General features: G+C 42.6%; 1 protein-coding gene across 2 annotated transcripts; it reads left to right on the forward strand.

Moving 5' to 3' along the window:
* Window positions 1–277: 277 nt before the first annotated feature.
* gabrg1 (gamma-aminobutyric acid type A receptor subunit gamma1) lies at window positions 278–22,122 on the forward strand. Of its 2 annotated transcripts, XM_072365522.1 has the most exons (9): window positions 278–671; window positions 10,607–10,767; window positions 11,691–11,758; window positions 13,288–13,508; window positions 13,789–13,871; window positions 16,709–16,846; window positions 16,936–17,088; window positions 18,653–18,855; window positions 18,940–22,122. In XM_072365522.1, the coding sequence occupies exons 1-9, from the start codon at window positions 595–597 to the stop codon at window positions 19,219–19,221; spliced, it is 1,386 nt and encodes a 461-aa protein (XP_072221623.1). In that variant the 5' UTR covers window positions 278–594; the 3' UTR covers window positions 19,222–22,122. The 2 variants fall into 2 exon arrangements, with proteins under 2 accessions (XP_072221623.1, XP_072221622.1); XM_072365521.1 differs by lacking the exons at window positions 278–671; window positions 10,607–10,767 and having other exon boundaries at window positions 11,695–11,758; window positions 18,943–22,122.
* Window positions 22,123–23,166: the final 1,044 nt, after the last annotated feature.

Consider the following 23,166-nt stretch of genomic DNA (forward strand, 5'->3'; position numbering starts at 1 on the left):
ATACTATAAAAAATGACTGGCAAACGCATCGTTTTAAGGTTCACAAACTTTAGGGTTGCTGTCATTCAGCCTAACAGACTTAAAGTGTTCATTTAGATTTAATCAAAGTGAAGCTCTCCTCCTCCACAACCCTGTCAAGGTGCCCTTGAGCAAGGCTCTGAATCCATGCTCCAGCTGCTCAGACAGCCAGCGGTTGTTCCCTGCAGAAAGCTTCCAGCTGAGTGTTTCTGGGCAGCTTCTTTTAACGCATCCGCTCAGAGAGCTGCTTAACTCGGAGCCGAGCGGTGGAGCACATGCCGACACATCTACCGCCATCAAATCAAGTCAATATAAGGAAAGAAACGGCGATTCTTCAGCATCCGTCACCGCAGCCTGTCAGCGGCACTGCAGATGGACTACAGCAGAGTCGGCTCCCGGCACCGACCTCACTCACTATTTTGCATCCTCCCCCTCCGCACACAGCATGGATCCGTCCCTCACATGTTTCTGTCGCTCCACCTAACAACCACCGGCTGAATTAAGACTCGATCCACCGACAGAAAGCCCTGATTTCTCCGTTTTTGCCGCTGAGGTTTTTCCTCTTCCAGGTGCGGGATGAAGCTGCTGTTTTTCCCGGCGGTGCGGGACAAAGCCATGAATCCCTGGCTGCTCTTCGCGCTGCTCGGTCTCTGGTAAGTGTGGACGGATTTAAAGAAGGGTTGAAGCCTCTGTCGTGATGCGGATGAGAGGGTTTGTCAGTTTAAAATGCTGTAATGTCTTTTTTTATTCCGTTTTCTACCTGCGGTCGCATCACAGCGGCTCTTTGTGTGAGATGTGGCCTTGGAAGAAAGATGCGAGGAGGCCATAAGACTCTGCATCTGCAAATTAACATTAAGCCAGGTGTCTGGGGGGGTTCTCATCTGTAGATTTCTACAGTTGGCTGGTTTCAGAAGACTCAGGACTTTAGTTGGTGGATTATAAGTGAAGATGTTGGACATCTTTTCAAGTTTTGGTAGAGAAAAGCTATTAATCTGCAGGCATTTTCCTTTATACATGGCAAACTCTCAACCTGCATATCTAAGCTTAGTCTTGACACCATTTATTGTCAAACTGAAACCTGGAAAAACGTCTTTAAACGTCAGCCAAACATTCGTCAGCATTACGGTCCATAAATTCCTGCAGATGCAGGTTGGGAGCCTCAGTTTGAGCTCATTACAAACATCTGAGTTTTATCTCAGAGGCTTTGGTTCTGGTTTGAGTTGCTCTGAAACCTCTTATCTCTTGGGACTTCCCAAGAGATAAGTTCAATCAGAACTGAAGGAAGGAACTGAAAACATCCATTGGACCGCAGCTCTTTGGATGGTAACACATGGGAGTTACTAAGACTGGTAGAAGCTGACAATCAGTCCCACAAACCAGTAACTCAGATACACTTTTTTAAACGTTGCCGAGCAGAAAAGCAATTCAGGAAACTAAAGATAAAGACCAGTTCGGGTTCCAGGAACCAAAACCTGATTCACTCAGTTTCTGATAAGGCAACAAAGTCAGGGTCATAATTCTGCTTTTGAATGAGTCCAGGCAGCTGTTTGTGGTTCTGATCCGGGTACAGCGAACAGGATCCTCTGACATTTAGGCCTCATTTCCATATGTTCATGTACTGTAAGACCACATGGATCATCTGCACATGCAGCCGGACGGTTAGATACGACCTACAAATACGTTTAATGTAAAGCTTACCTCTAGTGGTCGTAAGAGAAACTGCATGTTAATTACAAAAAATGTAAAAAGAATGTATTTTTACACAGGCTGTCAATCAATTAAAACATTTAATCACAATTAATCCATAAATTGTCCATAGTTAACTCGTGATTAAACACAAAATATATTTTAATATGTTCTAAATGCACCTTAAATAGATATTTTTTAATACTCTCATCAGCACGGTGGCAGAAAAATATGTATTCTTTATGCAAATGTGTTTTATATTTACATTAACAACCCAAAATTGTCCTAATTGTCCTGATAAATATGTCCAGAACATTTTTCGTCCAACAAACAACAGAAGGGCCGATGTGTCTACCTGCCGGAGGTGGAGTTCTCCAGGTACAGTTACAGTTAGAGTGGGGATCTCTGCATTAGCCGAGTGTTTAGCTAGCAGGTGATATTTAAGACTGAATGCACTCTGGTGTTAACTCTCATTAACGGTAACGGCAGATAACTTTGGTCTGTCCAGAGAACCATTTGGCAGGGTTTTGAAGATGAACTTGCCATTAAAAAGACGTTTTTCTTTATCCAGTTTAGCTAGCCATCCACAAGGTTAGCCTACGGCTAAACTACGGAGCTAACCAACGGTCATATTTATAAAACAAGCAGGAACCAAGTTGTGTTTACATTTAAACAACGTAACCAGCAAAGTGGAATCCACGAAGGTCGTGTTGGAACAGTTGTTATATGTTGGTCTTAAACCAACATCATGAAGGCAAATACGATTGAAAGCACTGAGTGATACGCTATCAAACTGAAAGGGTAATAACTAGGGTTGTCCACATTTCTATTTTCAGAATAAAGGTGAAAAAACTCTATAATGCCTCTGATATAATAATAATAATTATTTATTAAGGGAAAGTAGAGTCACTTTTTCTTGAAAAAAGACATTGAAACGTCAAACATCTGTTCAAATTAAAAAGAATTAACAGTCTGAAAGAGTCAATCTGCTGTGTGGACCCGAAGTAGTTTGTCCTAAGATCCAGCAGGGGGCGCCCTACTGTTGGCTGGGCCTTATGCATCCACTGATAATGCCTAGAAGAAGAAGAAAAAAGCTTTTATGATTGCTGAATTTGAAATAGAAGGAACTAACAGCCAAAGCTGATCTAAGAGGACAAACAAGACCCGAGAATCTAAAAGATTATTTTGGGAGTGCTTGGGGTTTTTATGCTGTGATGCTGCAGGAACGAGCGATATGTGGCAGTTTGATGGCTTTACAGACGGCAGCCATCTTACTCTGTGGGCTCACCAGCAATCTGACTCCCAAGTTAGCAGGAGGCACCACATTTGAACAGGTTGCCACCTGTTGCTAGGTGGGAAGATGTAGTTTTATCGTACCAGAGAAATTATCGTACACACGTCATAACCAAAATAACAAGTCTATTGATGCGCTAAAGTCACTCTGAACAGCGTCTAACAGACTCATCAACACTTCATCAGCAGTTGCGTTCGGCTAAAAGTCCCCGTAAACAACGACGAGTGGAACTAATGAGCCGAATAATGAGGCCTGGAGTCATGGAAACACCTTCAGGGTTCACATAAAAAAATCCGACAGACAGTTGATTACAACTGATTACAACCACACATTCACAGAATGGTCAAATTATTGTATATTTGCCCTTTTTTTGGATTGTTGATCGCACACAGGGCAAAGTTATCGTACAAATACGATAATTATCGTACAAATTAGATTAGATGGAGAGAAAAAACATTGTCAGGGGCTGAAGTTTGCAGGTTTTCTGGTGAGATTCAAGTCTCTAGTCCTGTGAAATCCTCCCAACTCTCCTCCAGCCACTGTATGGTGATTATAAGGCAGTGAAACTTTTACTGAGTCTGCTGTAGGCTTCTGATATCGAAGCTGCCCGTTTATCGTCTAACTACCACCAAGGGAAATCTTGTGTGTGCATCTAAGAGACTCCTGGGAAACATTTGATGTCCGAGGAATGAGATCACGTTGGTCCATCCACAGTTCACCTCCCGTTATCATAATCAACTCAAACTATCTCAAACCTGAATGAACAAACTAAGTTTAGGATGCATTAAGTCAGCCCCATTGATCAGTTTTACGGTGCAGTAAGATGGGAGACGTTATGAGATGTCATCACAGAGTATTATTGGAAATGAATGTTTCAAATACCTGATGAAATCCACCAAAGGGATCAGTGCTGTGAGACAGTCCGCTGGTAGTATGGAGTTTAATGGGTGCATTAAAGTCATTAAAATGTGTGTAACGCTCATCTGCCTCCTGTCCGGCTGTTCTACAGAAGACTAATTGATTTATTTGATTCTTAAACTTGATTCTAATTGATTTTTGCACTTTCACTATTTACCATTTTAACTGAGTGACCTTTCTAATTTAAATATGTCTTATCCATAAAGCCTCTGAGAGCTAAATGTCTGACCCACTGAGCAGCTCATACCTCTGCCACTCAAAGAAAAGGTTGGAAACTGCTCAGGTGACGATATCTTGACCTCCAATAATACAATTTATTATCTGCCTCCTTCAATTCCATCTTCAGTAAATGCCTGTTCTTCTCATACTCCCCCCTAGTACCAGGTTTATATATCAAAATGAAGCCTTAAACTCAAACTCAAAGGCCTCCTTTTTTTTTATTTTCTTTTTTTTTAAAATCGGGTGAGAAGGACTAAACATGATTAATAAGACTGCCCTTTGCAACTTTGTGTGTGACAGATTGTGGTTTAAGATAATGTTGATGCTGAACTTTCACTTATTTAGATTTATTAGATTATTTCCCATCATGCACCAGGTGGAAGCTCTTAACGGCAATAAAGTCGACCAACGAGCAGCAGTGAAAAAGTCAAGTAAAAACGATGCTGCATAACTGTCGCCATGGTTACTCCGAGCGACACAGCTTCCACCGCTTCCTGTTTGGAAGCAACAGCAGCGCACGTGTTGGCTGAAAACGCAGAATGAGTTCACACAATTAGCATGAAACAAGACTGGAGACTTACGATGATATTAAACATGAGAAATACCGCCTTAAAACAGACTGGACTGACTTTGGAGAGACCACGGGACGCACACCTAACCGGGGGCTCACACCAAAAGCATCGTGAGCGGTCCATTCATTTTCAATGTAAGCTGGAATCGAACGGCCGGCGTTGTGAGCTTCAAGAGTTGAGAAAGGCTCAACTTTATGCAAATGAGCAGTGACGCGACGCGACGACAACCAATTAGGGCCGATCTGGATTCCGAAGGCGGAAAAAGGTGGAAAAAAGGCGGAAAAAAGCGGAAAACGGCAGAGCGCAAACACAAAGAAACCCAAAGAAGGCTGCCCAGAGTACGATCCATGGTGAAAGAGGGAACCGATGTATGGATGGATTATTATATATATATATATGCTAGTTGCTATACATATAAGCCCCGCCCCTTTGACCGCTTCCGGCTTCTCTGGCCGCTTCCGGCGGCAGAAGAAGTAGAAGCGGCGGGTTGTAAGCCCCCGGTTAAAGGCAACCACGTTAAGAGCTGTTGTGCTCTTAGATTCAGAGAGATTCTCTTTGTAGTGAGGACGTCTTTCCTTTTAAACTTCTTTAACATTTAGAGGTGAAATATGTATATTTTTTATTTAAAGCTACCTCGGGTCAGTCTCAGTTCGTGTTCCTCTACCTGAATGATGTCCAGCTCGCCGTTATTCTGGTCCTGGAGGTGATTCAGCTTCTCCTCAGTGCGTCTCATCCACCCGAGCTCCACTGTCTTAGACTGTAGCTGCAGATGGTCGTCGGCGTCCAGCTCTGCAGGATATCTACTGCAAGCTGGACGGCTCCTCCAACCACAACCAGCAGCTGGTGAAGAACTGCTTCCTGTCAAAAGACTGAGTGGCATCACAGACCGCCACAGCAGCGACAGCCTGCCAGCAAACCGAGAAACAGCAGAGCTTTAACTAATGGATGAATAACACGAGGCTCATCTACACTTCAGATGTTCTTGTACTGAACTGCAACACTAGAAGAAAAAGACAACGTAAACCTATTGCCATGACGGTCAATATGCACCAATTTATTGTTATTCCTCCAATATTCTGTGGCTATAGACCACATATGGTCCACAGGGAGAACGTTCCTGTGTTGCTGCTAAGTGAATGTGGGCTGAAAAAGAGGAAATTAAGACGTCTATTGTATCTGCTCCTGGTCTAATTTTAAAAGCTGTCCCTGGCATCCAGAATGTCTCCGACACGGTTAACATAAGACTCTGCTGGCTGCACTAAAAGCCTCCCACTGTGGGGAAAGTAAAGCCTGTAAAAGGAACCCCTGCAGAGGACCGACTCTCACACAACCTGCTGCTTTTACACTTTTCCAAACCACTGATTCATCTGTTCACACAAGTGTGAGAGACTCCCAAAGGAGTGACCAAGTCACTTCTGTGCAAACATTATAACGCGAGCCACAGCAGGACGATCTTCTGCAGGATGTGGGTGATTCTAAAAGTTTAAAATGTAAAGAAAAACTTGAATCTGATGGCAGCCTCGTCTCAAACAGCTGGGACAGGCCCATGTTTCCAGTGTGTAGCAACATCTGTAAACACCTGGAACTGAGGAGACCGGCTGCTGGACCTCTGGCAGATGAATGTTGTCCCCTTCCTGTCTGATAGGGGATTCCTGGGTCTTCTTTGCTGCGTTTTAGATGTTTTCGGGTGGCGTAAGGTTCTTCTCTAACCTGCATCTGTGGATGTTACGGTGAGCTGTGTTCCTGGAAGGTCACGGACATCCAGGACTGATGTTCACAGAGATGTCTCCAGGTTCTCTGAATCTTTGGATGATTTTATGCTCTGTAGATGATTTAAAGTTAAATAGTTTTGACACAGTATTTTGAACCTCTGCCTATCTTTTCTGATGAGAGACTCTGCCTCCCTGAGGTGCTCTTTTTATACCCAATAACGCCCCTGATCTGTTGCTAATGAACCTGATTGGTTGCAACATGTTCCTGCAGCCGTTTCTTTTCAGTAACGCCTACTCTTCCAGCCTTTTGTTGCCCCGTCCCAACGTGTTTCTGCCATCATCGTCGTGCTACCGGTTATAATTCAGTAGAAGAAGTAGTCTCAAAAACAGCTACTAAGCTACTCACGTCGTCTTCTTTTGGATTTATAACAACTCGTAACTGAGTGAAACTTGAATGAGAAAGATGCTGATATCAGTGCTTTATCAGATCAACGAGCTTAATCAACACATGTGTTTCACTCAGCCACAGTGGGCCTGTCAAGCTTAACATGTCATGTTGCAGTAAGAAGACTCTGCTCACTTGATTTACCGTCCAATCATGCGTCAAAGCTACACTGTGGCTCTCTGTCACTGCTCAGGGCATATTGGCATGAAACCGTCGGGGAAATTACCATAAAAATGACTTGGACAGATTCATGTCGCATATCTGTGGAGGCAGAGCACGTTCCTGCAGAGTTAAGATGGTGAAAGAGACGCCGCTGGTGCTGAATCAGTGAATCATCACTGAAAGCCTCTCAGGTTCCAGATAAATCTTCACAAACACTCTGAATCAAAGCAAAGAAACTCGTCTTTGACGTTAAACTTCAGCTGAACTCCAGCAGCTGAAAGTGTGTTTATAGCCCGTTACTGTGAGCTTCACCTCCTCTAACGACCCCCCCGTGAAAGAGAAAACGCTCCCACATCTGACGAGTCCTGCTGCAGCGAGCCGAGCTGGATGCTGCCTTCTTTCACCAGCAACCCACCTCATCTGCATCTTTACCCGAATATGGATCAGAAACACAGACTCAACGCAGAGCCATGTGGTTCCACTGAGTTTGGAGGGCGTTAAAATGGATTAACAGCGGCTGTTAGCTGCACTGCAGTCATTCAGCTCTGCTTCTCGCTGTATTTTTGTCCTTGATTCACAACCAGGAGACATAAAGAGCATTGAGCAGATGATTATTTATGGGTGTAATTCCAGTTTTCAGGTGATGACAGGGAGTAGCAGGGATCAGTTCTACTGCAGTAGGTTATTGTGTCACGGCTGAGCTCACAGCCTGGGCTGAATGCCAAGTCCTTTACAGGCTCATGTCCACGTTTATTAATGTTGTGCTCGGCCATGTGTAGCATCCTATAATAGACACAGCAAAGCATCAGAGAACAGACTCAAAACATGCTGCCATTTGCACCAAATATATTCTGAAGGTAGAGGTTTCACTCATATGCGGTGCAACATAACCTCAACAATACTTCACAATGTGCAATCATCAGAATAAAAGCTGCTTTCATTCATCTTATGCTTGAAAATACCTTTAACTGAAAGAAAAAAGCTGATTTTATTATTTCCCAATACCTGCTTTATTAGCAAAAACTTCCTTTTGTCCTTGAAGAGTTCCAGTGTTGTTGTGGGAAAAGGTAAAGTGCAGCATCCATACACAGCATGTTCTCTGATATAATTAAACTGCCAGAAGTCATGGCTCAGCAGATGTTCAAAAGTCCTGATCCAGCTCTCATTTCTTCCTGTTTCCTTCGGAGCAGCCAGACTTTCCTATAATCTCTAAAGTGTTCAACAGTTCTGCAGCTTTCTGAAGCTCTTTTAGAGTTTTTCTTTGGACATTTTCTGCTTTTTCACTCATCTTCAGTCCTTGTTCCTGAGCATTTTCAGAGGAATGTGTTTTTTCTTTGTTCAGCCACTTAACTCTGAGCTATGAAGCATTCAGGCAGAAAAAAGGCTCCTAACTCAAGGGATGAACCAGTGTTGTGTCGACACAGAACAGACAACTTAGCAAAGAAGCCGTTTTAAACTGGATCTTTAGGCACTTTGTCACAAAGACACATCATTTGTTCCCATTTCTTTAGCTGCATCTATGAAAAACAGCAAAGAAAACACAGTTTGACAGACAGAAAATAGGATTTCTGCAGCAACAAGGTGATTCCCAAAGAGCTATTAGCTGAAAACTTGGCATATCTCAGCATGGTGTGCAGTGAGTCCTTAAAACATTTGAGGAAACTGGACAAGTGGAGGACAAAAGAAGAAGTGTCAGGCCTAAAAAACTATCTACAGCAGATGAACAGGATCTGAAAGTGATGTCCTTAAGAAAGAGGAAAAAATCCAGCTGTGACCTGACAGGACCTGAGAGATGCATCTGGACCTTCAGCTGATCCATCTACTGTTGGCCCAAGCCTCATCAGAAATGGGCTCCATGGAAGGGTGGCTGTCAAGAAGCCGTTCTTAAGGAAGGGAAACAGGGAGAAAAGGCTGAGCTGTGCCAAATGACACAAGAAGTGGACTGAAAATCAGTGGCAACAGGTCTTATGGAGGGATGAATCCTCCCCAGAGCCCGGACCTCAACATTATTGAAGCAGTGTGGGATCATCTGACAGAGAACGGAACAAAAGGCAGCCCACATCCAAAGAAGAGCTTTGGGATGTCCTTCAAGAAGCCTGGAGAACTATTCCTGAAGACTCCTTAAAGAAATGACAGAAAGCTTTTCATTACATTGTGATCCAGCAGAGTATTTATCAGCAGTGGAGCATTTAAACCATCAGTATTGTTCTGTATTACTACATGCCTGCTGGGCAGCCACTTACCCTAAAGCTGCAGCTGTGTTTATTTAAATCCACCACAGTTTTTTAGACTCTCCACTTCCTGCTGCTTGATGTTTCCATAAAGGAAGTGAAGCAATGAGAGGATGCATACTAAGACCAAATAACTGCTAATACATGCATATGTTCAGTGTTAAGGTACTTCCTACAAATAAAGTTAGTTAAAAACTGGATTAATGATTAAAGCCACCCGGCAGCTCGTATCAGCAGCTGTATTTTTTATTAGTAAACTGTATTTGATCAGTTAGATGAAGGTGAGACAGATTCCTGATGCAGAAACTCCAGCAGGGTCAGTATGTACACCTCTGACAAATAATTTGGTATATTCAGAAGCAGCTGAAGTTAAAAGCCTCCAGGAAGACCTCATGTCGAGATATTCCAGGCGTGAGTAATTGGGGGAACTGGCCAGGAGATCACACTCACCATCTGGACCGCCAACACCTCTGGGTCCTCTGGAGGTTGTTGTTTAGGAGATGGAGCTGCCTTGTTTGGCTTATTTAAGCAACTGCAGTCAGCTTCATTTTTCTCGCTAATTAAGGATCCATATCTCACCTTCCTTTTGGAAAAAGTTGCCCTAAAACAACTTACTCTCCATTTATTAAATAGTAGTTTGTATGAAGAGTTTCGGTGTGGATTTAGAGTGAAACTGCACTGAGGATGGTCTTCTTCTCTCTGTCCTCGTCAGATTTCAGCGCCACATTCGACACTATTGACCAAAAGATCTCGTTACAAAGACTTGAGCATTTCATCGGGATCAAGGTTTGGACCTGTTTGGGTCATATTTATCCAATATATTCTGGTTTCTTGTGGTTCTGTTCTCTCTTTTCATGCCTCCTCTGGGTAAGATTATCAGAAAACACGACACACATTTCCACTTTTATGCCTCCCAGCTCCGTTTAGCTGTAAAACCTGAGGAAACCGATCAGTTACAGAAGCTACAAGCCGCATAAAAGCTTGGCTGAGCTGTAATTTCCTTTCTTTTTGAATCCAGGTGAAGTCGAGGTCGTTGTTTTGGGCCATAAAAACCTCCAACAGCCATTATCCAAACATTTAGTTACTCTGGATGGAATTCCCGTGGCTCCCAGTTCCACTGTGAGTCGTCTTTTTTTGCACATATTAAGCGTTTTTCCTCCTCCGTAACGTCTCGATCTCCATGAAACTCCCTGAAAATCCTCCACCTGATCCAGAATCCATCAGAAGGGATCACACGGCTCCAGTTTTAGCCTCCCTGCACTGGCTCCCTGTCAAATCTAGAGTCTAAAATCCTTCTCATGGCATACGAAACAGAAAAATGCTGAGTTTTCTTTTTCTCTCGTCCACAGTTCAGCCATCGGACCGAGTAAACAGGATGATGAAGACTACGAGGACGTGCCCATAAATAAAACCTGGGTCTTATCTCCCAAGGTATATGAGAGCGATGTGACTTTGATCCTAAATAAGCTGCTGCAGGGTTACGACAACAAACTGCGGCCTGACATCGGAGGTAAGTCATCCTCTCTGAAAGAGCTTTCTCTGCACGGCTCGTCGGCTTTTGTCAGTAAATGTCAGTCGCTGCTCCTGCTGCTGTCTTCAGGTGCTTTTTTACCTGCAGAATCAGCTTTGATTTGAAGACTTTCATAGACTGTGATGCGTTGACATTTCCTTCTTCTGTTATTTGGACAGTTAAAGTCATGACCAGTAGGGAACAGTTTGATCTATTTAACCCCTTTAGTGAAAACAGAACAATGTCAGATAAAATTACCCTGTTTATAAGAACGGTTTCAGGATTCAGAGGTTTGGTTTATTCAAAGTCTAGCTGCTCTGCACATGCTCCAGAGTTTTACATCTTTTAGTAAAAACAGTGAAGTGTAGATTAATCCAGGCTGTGTTGCTTAAGTAACCTGATAAAACGATATTCTGGTGGTAGTGTTTATCTTACTCTCAGCTCAGGTTTTTGAAGGTTACAAACAAAACGTTTATGCCAAAATTCATGTATTCTGTGCAGATGTAAGAGAGATGCATGCAGCTCCTTTGGTGGAAAATCAGGGCATAATCTGGTTCTTCTGACCTCCAATTGTACACCCACTGTTCAGCGTTAAGCTGTGATCTAAAAGAAGTTGAGCAGGTGGTCTCAGGAAGCTGAACAAACTCTGAAGAGGAGGCCATTGCCTGGAATGTGCTCTGAATCGCACTGAGATGACATCGGTGCCATGAATGAGCATGTGACAGATTACATTAACTAAAATTACAACAAACCTGAATAATCTTTTAAAAGGATTGTAACTAAACTGAAAATCAAATGGATCTGATCATCTTAACTCCCCCAGCTTTGAAGGTTTTTCAGGGGTTCCACAATTCTCATCTCAAAGCGATGAGTCACTTTGAGTTCATAATTCAGTGCGGTTTGTCTTCTTTGTTGTGTTTCAGTGAGACCGACAGTGATCGAAACAGCCGTGTACGTAAACAGCATCGGACCAGTGGACCCCATCAACATGGTGAGGCAGCCTCTTCAGATTTACCGACACGTTGTTTTGTTTTCTGTGCTGGTCAGGATTCCCCTTCTGGGCTCAATGTCAGAACTATGGTGAGAATAAATGGCTGTTTTGTTTTTAACTTTCATCCACAGAGCAAAAACTGAAATGTGGTACCAGAACAAAAGGAGAATGGAGACTTTGAACGAAAGCTTGTTTGATTCTGTGCCTGTTTTCAAAAAATGCTGAAGGATTTTACCTGATAATAGTGGTAGAAAATAAGTCTAATTGAGGCCTCAGTAAAATCCATCTTTTTCTTATCCCCTTTTTTCCTGAATGAACTCTACTTAATTGTGTTCTTTATTCTTTCCGGTGTCTTTCTGGCTGTTCCAGCCAACATATTTTTGCTAGCAACATTGCTCTAATGAGGAAGTTTTGAAAAATGGAAGAAGTCATTTGACATAAACACAACATATACTGAGGTAGAGGCTGATAGTATGACTTTTTTCAATGGCTCACGGATCATATGTTCAGCCAATTTTCTTCGTTCCCTCCATTTGATTCCATCAAGAAGACCAACGCTTCATTTCTAACTGATTAAAATATACAGGACTTTAAAAGGAAAACTTACTTCTTCCACTGCACTGTGCCCACATGCGCCTGCCGTTAGCACGTTTACTTCCTGTAGGACTTCTTCTGCTGTTATTCCTGCATTATCATTCCGTCTTTCTCTCAGTGGTGACACCTAGTGCTTAGAGCGAAGACTGCGGCAACTCCAGCACGGTCAAAAATTACCAATATGGCAACCATAATAGTGGATTCACTCCGCTTAGCGCACATATGTCAAAGTCCGGTCCTCGAGGGCCGCTGTCCTGCAGGTTTTAGATGTTTCCCTGCTCCAACGCACCCGATTCAGATTAAATGGATCTCTTCGAAAGATTGTTAAGTTCTGCACAAGTCTGCTAATGAGGCATTGATCTGATTCAGGTGCGTTGAAGCAGGGAAACATCTAAAACCTGCTGGACAGCGGCCCTCGAGGACCAGAGTTTGACATCTCTGGCTTAGCGTGTTTATAATCGCCAAATGCCACTTATGTGAAAGAAATGGCAAAAATCGACCAAATTGATTAACCGGCCTAATAAGCTGAGGATGACGGCTTTCGAACCAACACATTGGTTGCCTCAACCATGTTATGTTTATGCATTTAGCAGATGCTTTTATCCAAAGTGACTTACAGATAGGGTAAGGGGGTCTTGCCTAAGGACCCCTACTGGAGACAGTACCTTTCATGCAGGGGATTTGAACCCACTATCCAGTCCCCCAGGTAAGGCAGGATGCTGATTCCACTAGTTTCTGAGACCTGACGATGGGGCAACGAAAAACAACAAAATCAGAGCCAATCTGAGTCTTCTAACCTCCAGCTGTGCATCCATTGTTCATCCTGAGGGGAGAATTAAGGTCTCAACTTTGGAAAGACGTCAAATAGCAGCTCTTTACTTGATGTTGTGCGCGAGTGTTTCGGCTTGCTTCATTTGCTCGGACATTTGTTGCAGGAGTACACCATCGACATCTTCTTTGCCCAGACGTGGTACGACAGTCGGCTGAAGTTCAACAGCACGATGAAGCTGCTCATGCTCAACAGTAACATGGTAGGCAAAATCTGGATCCCCGACACCTTCTTCAGGAACTCCCGAAAGTCCGACGCTCACTGGATCACAACCCCCAACCGGCTCCTGAGGCTGTGGAGCAACGGGAGAGTCATGTACACGCTGAGGTAGGACGCCCAGGCCGCCCGTTACCCACCTTCCTATCTGCCATTCTTAATGTTAACTAAAGATATTTGTTGTTTGTGCAGCTTTACTGTGAGCATCTGTACTTTTGTCACGTACTTCTCTTTTAAGTGACCCCAACTTGTCAAAGCATGATATATTTGTATCTATTGATGTAATTGCAGATAGAACAGCAAGTTCCTTTACGATGTTTGGTCATGTTTCGGAGGAAAAAAAAGAATTCTGAGACTTGATTTTTCTCTGTCACAATTCTGTTTTTATCAGGTTGACTATTAATGCGGAGTGTTACCTTAAGCTGCATAACTTTCCAATGGATGAGCACTCGTGTCCGCTGGAGTTTTCAAGCTGTAGGTGGCTAAACGTATTCCCCCTCTCATTTTTGAACCCGTCATCTCGACTTCAGCTTCCGTAATTTGCCCAGAAAGAGGGGCTTCTGTCTGGGCTAGCATAGTGGCTAAGCCTGTTTTCTTTCTCCTTGCCAAAGGGGCTCATCTGCTTGACGCTGTAACAATCTATCATCTGCCCCACCAGCAGAAAGAGAAGGTCACCCAGCACCATTTTCTCTGACAGACTTAATGAATTATGCAGCCTTTGCCAGTCTGATTCATGTCGTCTGTGTCATCCTTCATTCGTCTCCAGCATTGTGCTTTTGCCTCCCATGTCTTATCATGATTTTAATCTTCCGCACATCAGTGGAAAACACAAATACCATTCCATGGAGATGAGGACAAATGTCAGAAGCAGTACAGTCACAGTAAATGTCATCAAATGAGCAGGTATTTGTGGTGAAAACATTCCTAAATAAAAGCTTTTTTTACTCTGTAGCGCAATAGTCAACATTAGCCTATGAACATGGCCACTATGACTCCATAAACTTCTGCCTTTAACCTCGAGCCTCGATGCCAGAACACACCAAAGCTGAATGATGGGTGTCGGAACAGTTTTCAAACACTTCTGAAAAGGAAAATATGTACTTCTACACAACTTCAACAATCTGAATTAAAACAAAGTTGGAACACAGTGTAAAATGTACAGAGTTTAATGGAAATAAACTAATATTTTATTCATGATAAAGCATAGAAAACATCTCGAGTTTGATGGCAGCAACATGTCTCATAAATACTGGGACAGCTCCATGTTTCCCCACTGTGTAGCATCCCCTCTTCTTCTAACAACATCTGTAAACATCTGGCACTGTGGAGACCAGCTGCTGGACCTTTGGGAGAGTCATGTTGTCCCATTCCTGTCTGACAGAGGATTCCTGGGTCTTCTTTGTTGTATTTTAAATGGTTTTAGGTGGTGAAAGATCTGGACTTGTAGGTCAGTTCTGAGAGTCTCTGCCTCTCCAAGGTGCTCTTTTTTTTTTTTTTATACCCAATCATGTTACTGACCTGTTGCCAATCAACCTGATTAGTTTCAACATCTTCCTCCAGCTGTTTCCATTTCGTAGCACTGATTTTTCAGCCTTTTGTTGCCCCTGTCGCAGCTTCTGAGAGACGTGTTGCTGCCATCAGATTCAAGATGAGCTCATTTTTATCATGAAATAGTAAAATATCTCACTTTAAACATTTGATATATGACACCATTGTGTGGTTTGGTGTCTTCTTGGGACTAGAGGTAGTACTTGCACATCATATTATGCACCAAAACTATGTTTTTGGCTTTAGGATTTTGGAACTTGGCCATTTTATTGGAATATTTATGCAAACACGAGCCTTAAAGCAAGATCAAGTATTTTAGAAACCTACAAGCTGAAGAAAAGAAAAAAAAAATAGTACTTTTCAAATGTATTTGTTGCTAAGGGAAACCACAGTGCAGCCGTAAGATCTCACTTTTACCCACATTACACTGCTGTGCACAGATTAGTTTCCATTTAAGACATTTTGCTCATTTGAGGAAATTTCATGAGACTGAGCAGTTCAGTTACATTTTGAATGCTTCCCTTTCCATGGTGCAGTGTTCCCTGTGACCGACAGTCAGGCTGTGTAAAAGAAATGGATGCAGCCACCATGTTATATCATAAAATGATGGTACAACTGGGTGAGGCACCAAGTTTTCTAACAACATGGTTTATCTCTTGCTTGGTTAGCTTGATCTGCACCTCGTTTACTGGGACACCAGTCGTCTCTGGTCTGAAAAAAACAAGCATTTTGGATCTATTCCTTCATTCTAATGCTGAAAGTAAAGGTTTAAACTTAGAGTACTGTCCCTTAAATTAAAATTTTATCATTTAGAAATTATGTCCATGTGCAAAAAGGCTAGATTTTTTCTTCCATTTCTTCTGAGAGACGTTCAACCAATCAAGTTGCTGGAAAAAGCAACACAAATTGTACATAAAACTAAATGATAACATAGAAAAAGCTCTTTGAGATGTGGCCAAACTCCCTGGTCTCAGACAACTTTATTTTCCTGGCAGTGTTGGTAACAAATTATGTTTTCCTCTAAGAAAACCTCCAAAACGCTGGCATTTCAGGAAGCTGGTGGTTAAAGCTCATCTTCACACGCAGACTTCATCATCTGAGACAATTCATTTGTTGAAGCTTGCATAAAACTGCAATGAGCTACATTTTAATGCAGATCAATCAAAGGAAGGTTTTACTGAAAAGAAATCGAATACTCGAGATACGAGACACATTTCTTAATATCAGCTTCGGGTACATTTCCTGGTTTTAACTACTCGTAGACTGCTTGAAATTGGTCTTTTATCCTATTGGAACACTTCATAGGCTTTATGAGACTCTACCAGTTTGCCTTTGACGGGCTGAGGAACATAATTACAATAAACTGATTAAAACAAGCTCCATCTGCAGAAAACGTATAGATTACTCCCCGAGAAACATCAAGTAATGGATTCCAAACAATGCGTTTAGTGATCTTCATGCCTTGCCTCCAACAAACAGCTTGTCAGTCACTCCCAAAGACCCCAAAGTCAATTAAACCCCCACATATAGCTCAGTTTGAGGCCTGACTTTCACTTGATTATGTAGTTATTTTCTAAAGACCACCAGTGCGCAGATCAGGACTAAATTTAGCGAATGGCATCACTTTAACACCTGGTGGCTACATCCATCTTCTATACAAAGTCTGTGTGTACCGTGATTTGAATGACTGATGTCTGATCTTGTAGGTATCCATGAAGCTTCTAATTTATCTGCCATGTGTCTGAATTGGGGGTATTGTGCAGATGGCTACCCTAAGAATGAGATCATGTATCGGTGGCAGCGGCGGGCGGTGGAGGTGGCCGACCAGCGCTACTGGAGACTCTACCAGTTTGCCTTCGTTGGGATGAGGAACACCACTGATGTGGCTCACACTCAGTCAGGTTAGACCTCAGGTCAGGTCGCCAGACATTACTATCACACGAATTTAGAGTCCTCATGTCATTTCTTCTTCTGTTTGTTTAACTTTCAGGGGAATATGTCATCATGACCATCTTTTTTGATCTGAGTCGGAGGATGGGATACTTCACCATCCAGACCTACATTCCCTGCAGCATGATTGTGGTTCTGTCCTGGGTCTCTTTCTGGATTAACAAGGACGCTGTCCCAGCCCGCACATCTCTAGGTTTGATCATTTATTCATGCACAGTAAAGGGTCCAGTGTCTCGAATGTAGTGATTCTACAACTTATCCTCCTTCAAGCTTAAATTAAACTATGTTGGAAGCTAGTTAGAGTTTGATTCGTCTCTCTGGACTCAACTCGATTCTTGGTCTAACGCAGACCAAGACCATAGCTTTCTTTTCGGCCTTATGGTGTCTAAGCTCAGCTATATACACCAGATATGGCTTAAATCTGGATTTGCTATGATATTTGGGCCACATCTGGCCCATATAAATACCAATACTGCCATAATTTACCCATAAGTGCCAAAAGACACCAAAAATAGGCAATAAATGACAATAAATGCCCAAATTTAGTAAGTTTTAATTGTTTGGCGACTTTGTGACCTCAAAATAGAAACATGTTGTCCGTCCTTGCTATGACACATCGAGTAAGATATCACCACGTCAAACCTTACCGATTCAATTTATTCCAATTCGATTATGCTTTGTTAATCCCAGAAGGAAACTTGTATTGATCCAGTAAAAGTTTGTTTTTTTCCAAAGACACGCAGTTCTTCTACATAGGTGACAAAATAAAAATGAAAATAAACTGACAAACATGTAGAAAGTTGAAGTGTGGCAGAGAGGAAGGTTTGGTAGAAACCTTCAGAGGTCTCCATCAGTGGGTTGGGATGTTGTTTCGGTAGCTTAGCAACAACTCAGCTGATGATGTCACACACAGCGTCAGCAGGTAACTCAGGTGAACTCTCAGCAGACAACATGGACAGAAACTCACAGCCAGCAGTTCAACATCTGGGCTGCAGCGACGCTCCAGGATTCCACCATCTGTTGTTAACCAGCTCTGTGATCCTCCTCCTTTACTGTTAGCGCTCTGTCTGCAGTCTCTGTCTGCCCGGATAGTCTTAAAGCTGAGCAGAGAGCTGTTAGAGTTGTTCCTGCAGCCAGGTCCAGGATTCCACCATCTGTTGTTAACCAGCTCTGTGATCCTCCTCCTTTACTGTTAGCGCTCTGTCTGCAGTCTCTGTCTGCCCGGATAGTCTTAAAGCTGAGCAGAGAGCTGTTAGAGCTGTTCCTGCAGCCAGGTCTCAGTGACATAAATGTTGCCCTCCTCATGCTCTTGCTGCATCCTTATCAGTACTTTAAGCTTCTCTATTTTTCGGTGATCTCCCACTTCTCATGGTAATCAAGGCAGGAAATGGTTTAAAGTCTTTATTTTGTTCCTGTTCTGCATCCCCAACATCTCCTTTTCAGCCAGTCTGGTTATGGGCTCTTATTGCAGGCATTACTTGGGCTTTGGAAAGCTCAATCAACCACTCCAACTTGTGAAAAGCTTTCCTGTTGCCATGGTTACGTATCATAACAGATGTTAAAAATTGCCAATTACCAGCAGAAATCATTGCGACTGCACAGCATCCGAACCAGAGTGGAAAAAGGTTTTAAAAATCAGTGCCCCCCCCCCCCAAAAAAGCTTGTTAGGCAATGTGGAGAAGATGCAAAGAAAGACACTGATTTAAGCTTTTTACGTACTGTCTGATAGTCCATTCATCTCTTTGTGACCCCTTTAGGCATCACAACAGTGCTTACCATGACTACTCTGAGCACCATCTCCAGGAAGTCCCTGCCCAAGGTCTCCTACATCACTGCCATGGACCTGTTCGTCTCAGTCTGCTTCATCTTTACCTTCGCTGCTCTCATGGAGTACGGCACCTTGCACTACTTCACCAGCAACCGACAGACCAAGAAGTCCAAAGCCAACAACAACGCACAGGTAACAACGCACTCATTTGTGATGGTCGCCGATTTCGAGTCCACGAAATGTCGCAGTAACGGTGAAAAACTGTCCCCTCCACAGCAGAAAGTGCCCAGCATGGTGAACATCCGGCCTGGAACGTCTCTGCTGCAGATGAACAACATCGTGCCCTACCACGAGGAGGACGACTACGCTTACGAGTGCTTGGACGGAAAAGACTGCGCCAGCTTCTTCTGCTGCTTCGACGATTGCCGTTCAGGTGCCTGGCGTGAAAACAGGATGCACGTGCGGGTTTCCAAAATCGATTCCTATTCACGAATATTCTTTCCTACTGCTTTCGGCCTTTTCAATCTGGTTTATTGGATAGGTTACCTGTATTTATAATAAAAAAAAACATCACAAAAAGCACAGCTGGAGTTTAACATCTGCAAGAATCTCATAGAATCAGAGCTGCTATTAGAATAATTCAGAATAACCAAACTGCCATGCTTTAATAGTACCATCCGCAGTAAGGCATGACCTCTTAGTGACTCCGTCCAACATCTTCATCCAGATAAGAGCAACAAAAAAAGCTCAAAATTCGGCCGAGTTTTCATGAAACATCCCCAAAGTGTTTGCACATGTCAAACTCCAGTCTGCTCAGAGGAGATTTTGCCATGAAACTTTCGAAGAACAGCCCAAAAGCTCGTTTACTCTTCGCCACCGTGCTATCGATGCCGTCCAGCAGCAGGAAAGTGGAATTGAGGGTCGTTGTTCCCGAATGTTCTTTGAAAGTCAGTAATGCATGAGAAGCAAAGCCAGCTGAATGTTCAACAAACCCGTAGAAACCATTGGTCACCGACACGAACAGGGAGCGTCCCTTTAAATATCTGAACATTGTTCACAGGGTCCTATTTTTGTAGGCGTTCGGACCCGAGAGGTCCAACTGCGGCTTGGATCGAGTTCGTTACTTCTGTCAAGCGGCGAGTTGTCAGGAACAAAGATGGTTGTTTTTCTGGCAGCCAGATTTTATACTCTGATCTAACTCGTCACAAAAAAAGAACAAAAGTGATTGTGTTTCCTTTCCGAACACATCTGTGAAAACACTTCATAAAGAACCTGGATTTTCTTTTATCCGTTGCATGAAAACAGAGGGTCACCGTGTTGCTCTTTGTCAATTTGAAACAGGAAATAAAGGCATACTGAGATGGTCTGAACAACATCTTTGAGTCACCAGGCAGCAATAGTCTTAATGGCAGCTTTCAGTAGCTCATTGTTAAAATCATACAGGATTTCATCACCAACTTCATGCACATTTTGTCCACGTCTTACTTCAGCTGTGCGTCCGACTGAAAGATCCGATTCTTTCAGAAATGGCAAAGGTTCATAGATCTGACCTGCAGTTTGACTTTGAGGAATTTAACCGAACACTTTTAATACGAGAAGGAAAAATCCCAGAAGAAGGATGTCGATTCAGCTGTAAACAAATCACAGATATGACACAAATGGTTTTATTTAGCAGCTGAGCCTTCTAAAACTTTTAAAATAAATGTAAAAACACTTGTTAATGATGAATAAAGTCAGTCAGGAGGAGGTTTGGTGAAGCTGAGCTCATTTTTCAGGGTGATGATGAAGAAAAGAATCTTTCTTCAGTGAAGACACCCAGAAAACAGTCCGGAGCTTTCCTCATCTGCTTAAAAATCAGCATTTTTTTGTATCACATCTGCAAACAGCTGCATGAACGTCCTTCCAAGAGAGGAGATTAAAAGCTTTTCTCTTCCAGGTGTTGGCGAGCCGCCACAGTCCCAGGAGACAAATCAGGAACCTGAACCCTCCTCTGCGATAAAAACATCTTGCACTCATGAATCAGCCGGGCAGGCGTGATCTTATTGATATTTTCAGGGACAGACGGTAAAGAAGGAGAAGGAGATCGAAGAGACGTCCAAACCAGCTGCTTTCTGACAAAAAGAAGCAGACAAACGCGTTAAAAGTTGGATTTCTGTTGCCACGGTAACCCACGCTTTCACAACTATGGTCCAAAAAACCGATCATGTGTTTCGTCAATATTTTACAGCCAAATACAACAGGAATTAGTTTAAAAGCTGGTTATTTTGCCTTCATGTTAAGATAATTAACAAACTTGTGTGAACATGAACCTCTGCCATTATTTAAAAAACAAAAAAAGGGATCCGAGTCATATTTCATTTGAAGTTGCTGGACATTTCATGTAAAAAGTGATTCTAAATATATCTACTATCTTCATATAAACTATTTAACTAGCAGCATAAATGTAGGCTGACAAATCTTTTTGCTTTATTGAACAAGAGAAAAACAGTTAAACACGACTCCAATTTATTTTAATCATGCTCTAAAACGTCAGATGACCTGTGGACACAAAACTGAAACCAGAACAGGAACAATGCTCCACTTTGCTCTTTAATTACAGTCTTTACAGGACTTTAAACCTCTCAGATGCACCAAAGAAACGGTCAAATATTCAGTACCATGCCCCGAGTGAATGTCAGCTCCGACTGCATTAAGTTGCTGAAAGGACACGACCATAAATAACCCAGATTTTAGTCTGAGGCGTCGAGTCGTTCTGCGACTTTCTGACAAGGAACGAAGTTAGAGAAATTCATCTATGCAAACATGATCACTGTCAGAGTTCAGCTGTTGATCAACCAGAAGATCCTGCTTTAGAAAACGCACCAGTAGGTAGACTCCTGCACAGGAAAAACAAGATTCTGAACCGAGTTTTAGGATTTTACACGTCACAATTAGTCCTGTGAAAGAAAGTACACCCTCTGTCAGTTCTAAGGTTTTACATATCAGGACATAACAGATAATCAGCTCCTCATCAGGTGTAAAACTCAGTAAAAACAACCTCAGACGAACACACGACACATTACACTGTGTCAGTGTTTATGGAACAAAAACTGAGACAAAACACAGAAGCAGAGTGTGAAAAACTAAGTGAACCCTCACTGCTTCCACAGGAACTAAGAGGGTAAGTCAGGAGCTGCTGATCAATGCTCTGATTAACTGATCATCAGTCAGTGTGAGCAGCTCTATAAAAGCAGAAGTTCTGTCAGTTTTCAGGTGTTTTTTAACACGATGCCAAGGAGGAAAGACATCAGCAATGATCTCAGAGAAGCAGCTGCTGCTGCCCATCAGTCTGGGAAGGGTTATAAGGCCATTTCCAAACTATCTGGAGTCCATCATTCTACAGAGAGAAAGATTATTCACAAGTGGAAAACATTCAGGACAGCTGTCAGTCTTCCCAGGAGTGGACGTCCCAGCAAGTTCACCCCAAGGTGGAAAAGCCCAGAGCTACATCTCAGACTCTCCAGGCCTCAGTTAGCATGTTAAAGGTTAAAGGTCACCCCAGGGTGAAAAAGCCCAGAGCTACATCTCAGACTCTACAGGCCTCAGTTAGCATGTTAAAGGTTAAAGGTCATGACAGCACAGCCGTTTTAACACCTGATGAGGAGCCGATAGTCTGTTTTATGTCCCGATATAAGAGGATAGAAGGGTGTACTTATTTCTTCTTATGACCGTGAACTGGTTTTTAAAACAACCAAATCCAAGTTGTCTTGATATAACAGTGGAACTGATGTTCATAAAGTCTCATTTATTCAGATATTTGATGTAGCATTAACAGCAGGTTTGGTAAAAATAAGGGTTGTAGGACTTTACTTTGGAACTACATCCACACAGCTGGTTTACGTCGGTGTTATTCGTTTTCTGGAGTTTTTCCTTTCACAAAGACACTGATGAATTATTTAAATACAGATTTGAATGATTTTTCTTTGTTTTGTTCATCTCACTGTTGGGTTTTCCTTGAGTTGTTTCAGCCTTTCAGCTTCTACTGTTGTCATGATCTACATTTAAAAAGAAAAGTGTATGTTTATAGCTAATCATTCTTAACTAAAGGGTCTTTTAAATGTATTTACAAGCTGCTCTAAAACTACAGTGTATCACACATTTTGTTGCTTAGCCCTCTTTGTAAGTAGAGAGAAGACTAAAAATCAAATGCTGTATTTTTCAGCCCAACAACCTCAAACGTGATCACGAGAGAAAAGCTGTTCACTGTACTAACAATCCATGTAGAGCTATTTACCCATTCAACTCAAGCCATATGAACACATCTGTAGACAACATCACTCTGTAAGTGTTGCTCATATTGTATTGTGACAACTAACTCAATACACTGTGACGAAATAAAGCAGTGCCTGGAAAAAGTTCCAACGTTGTCGTAAGACTTGTTGAAATGAACAGAGAACCGTGAGTGGCAGTTCTGTGGTTACAGTGTGAAAAAGGCGCCACATTGGAGCATTTTTAGGTCTTATT

Source organism: Leuresthes tenuis, unplaced genomic scaffold (genome assembly GCF_036924035.1).
Source record: "Leuresthes tenuis unplaced genomic scaffold, fLeuTen1.0.hap1 SCAF_15, whole genome shotgun sequence".
Classification (NCBI taxonomy): Eukaryota; Metazoa; Chordata; class Actinopteri; order Atheriniformes; family Atherinopsidae; genus Leuresthes; species Leuresthes tenuis.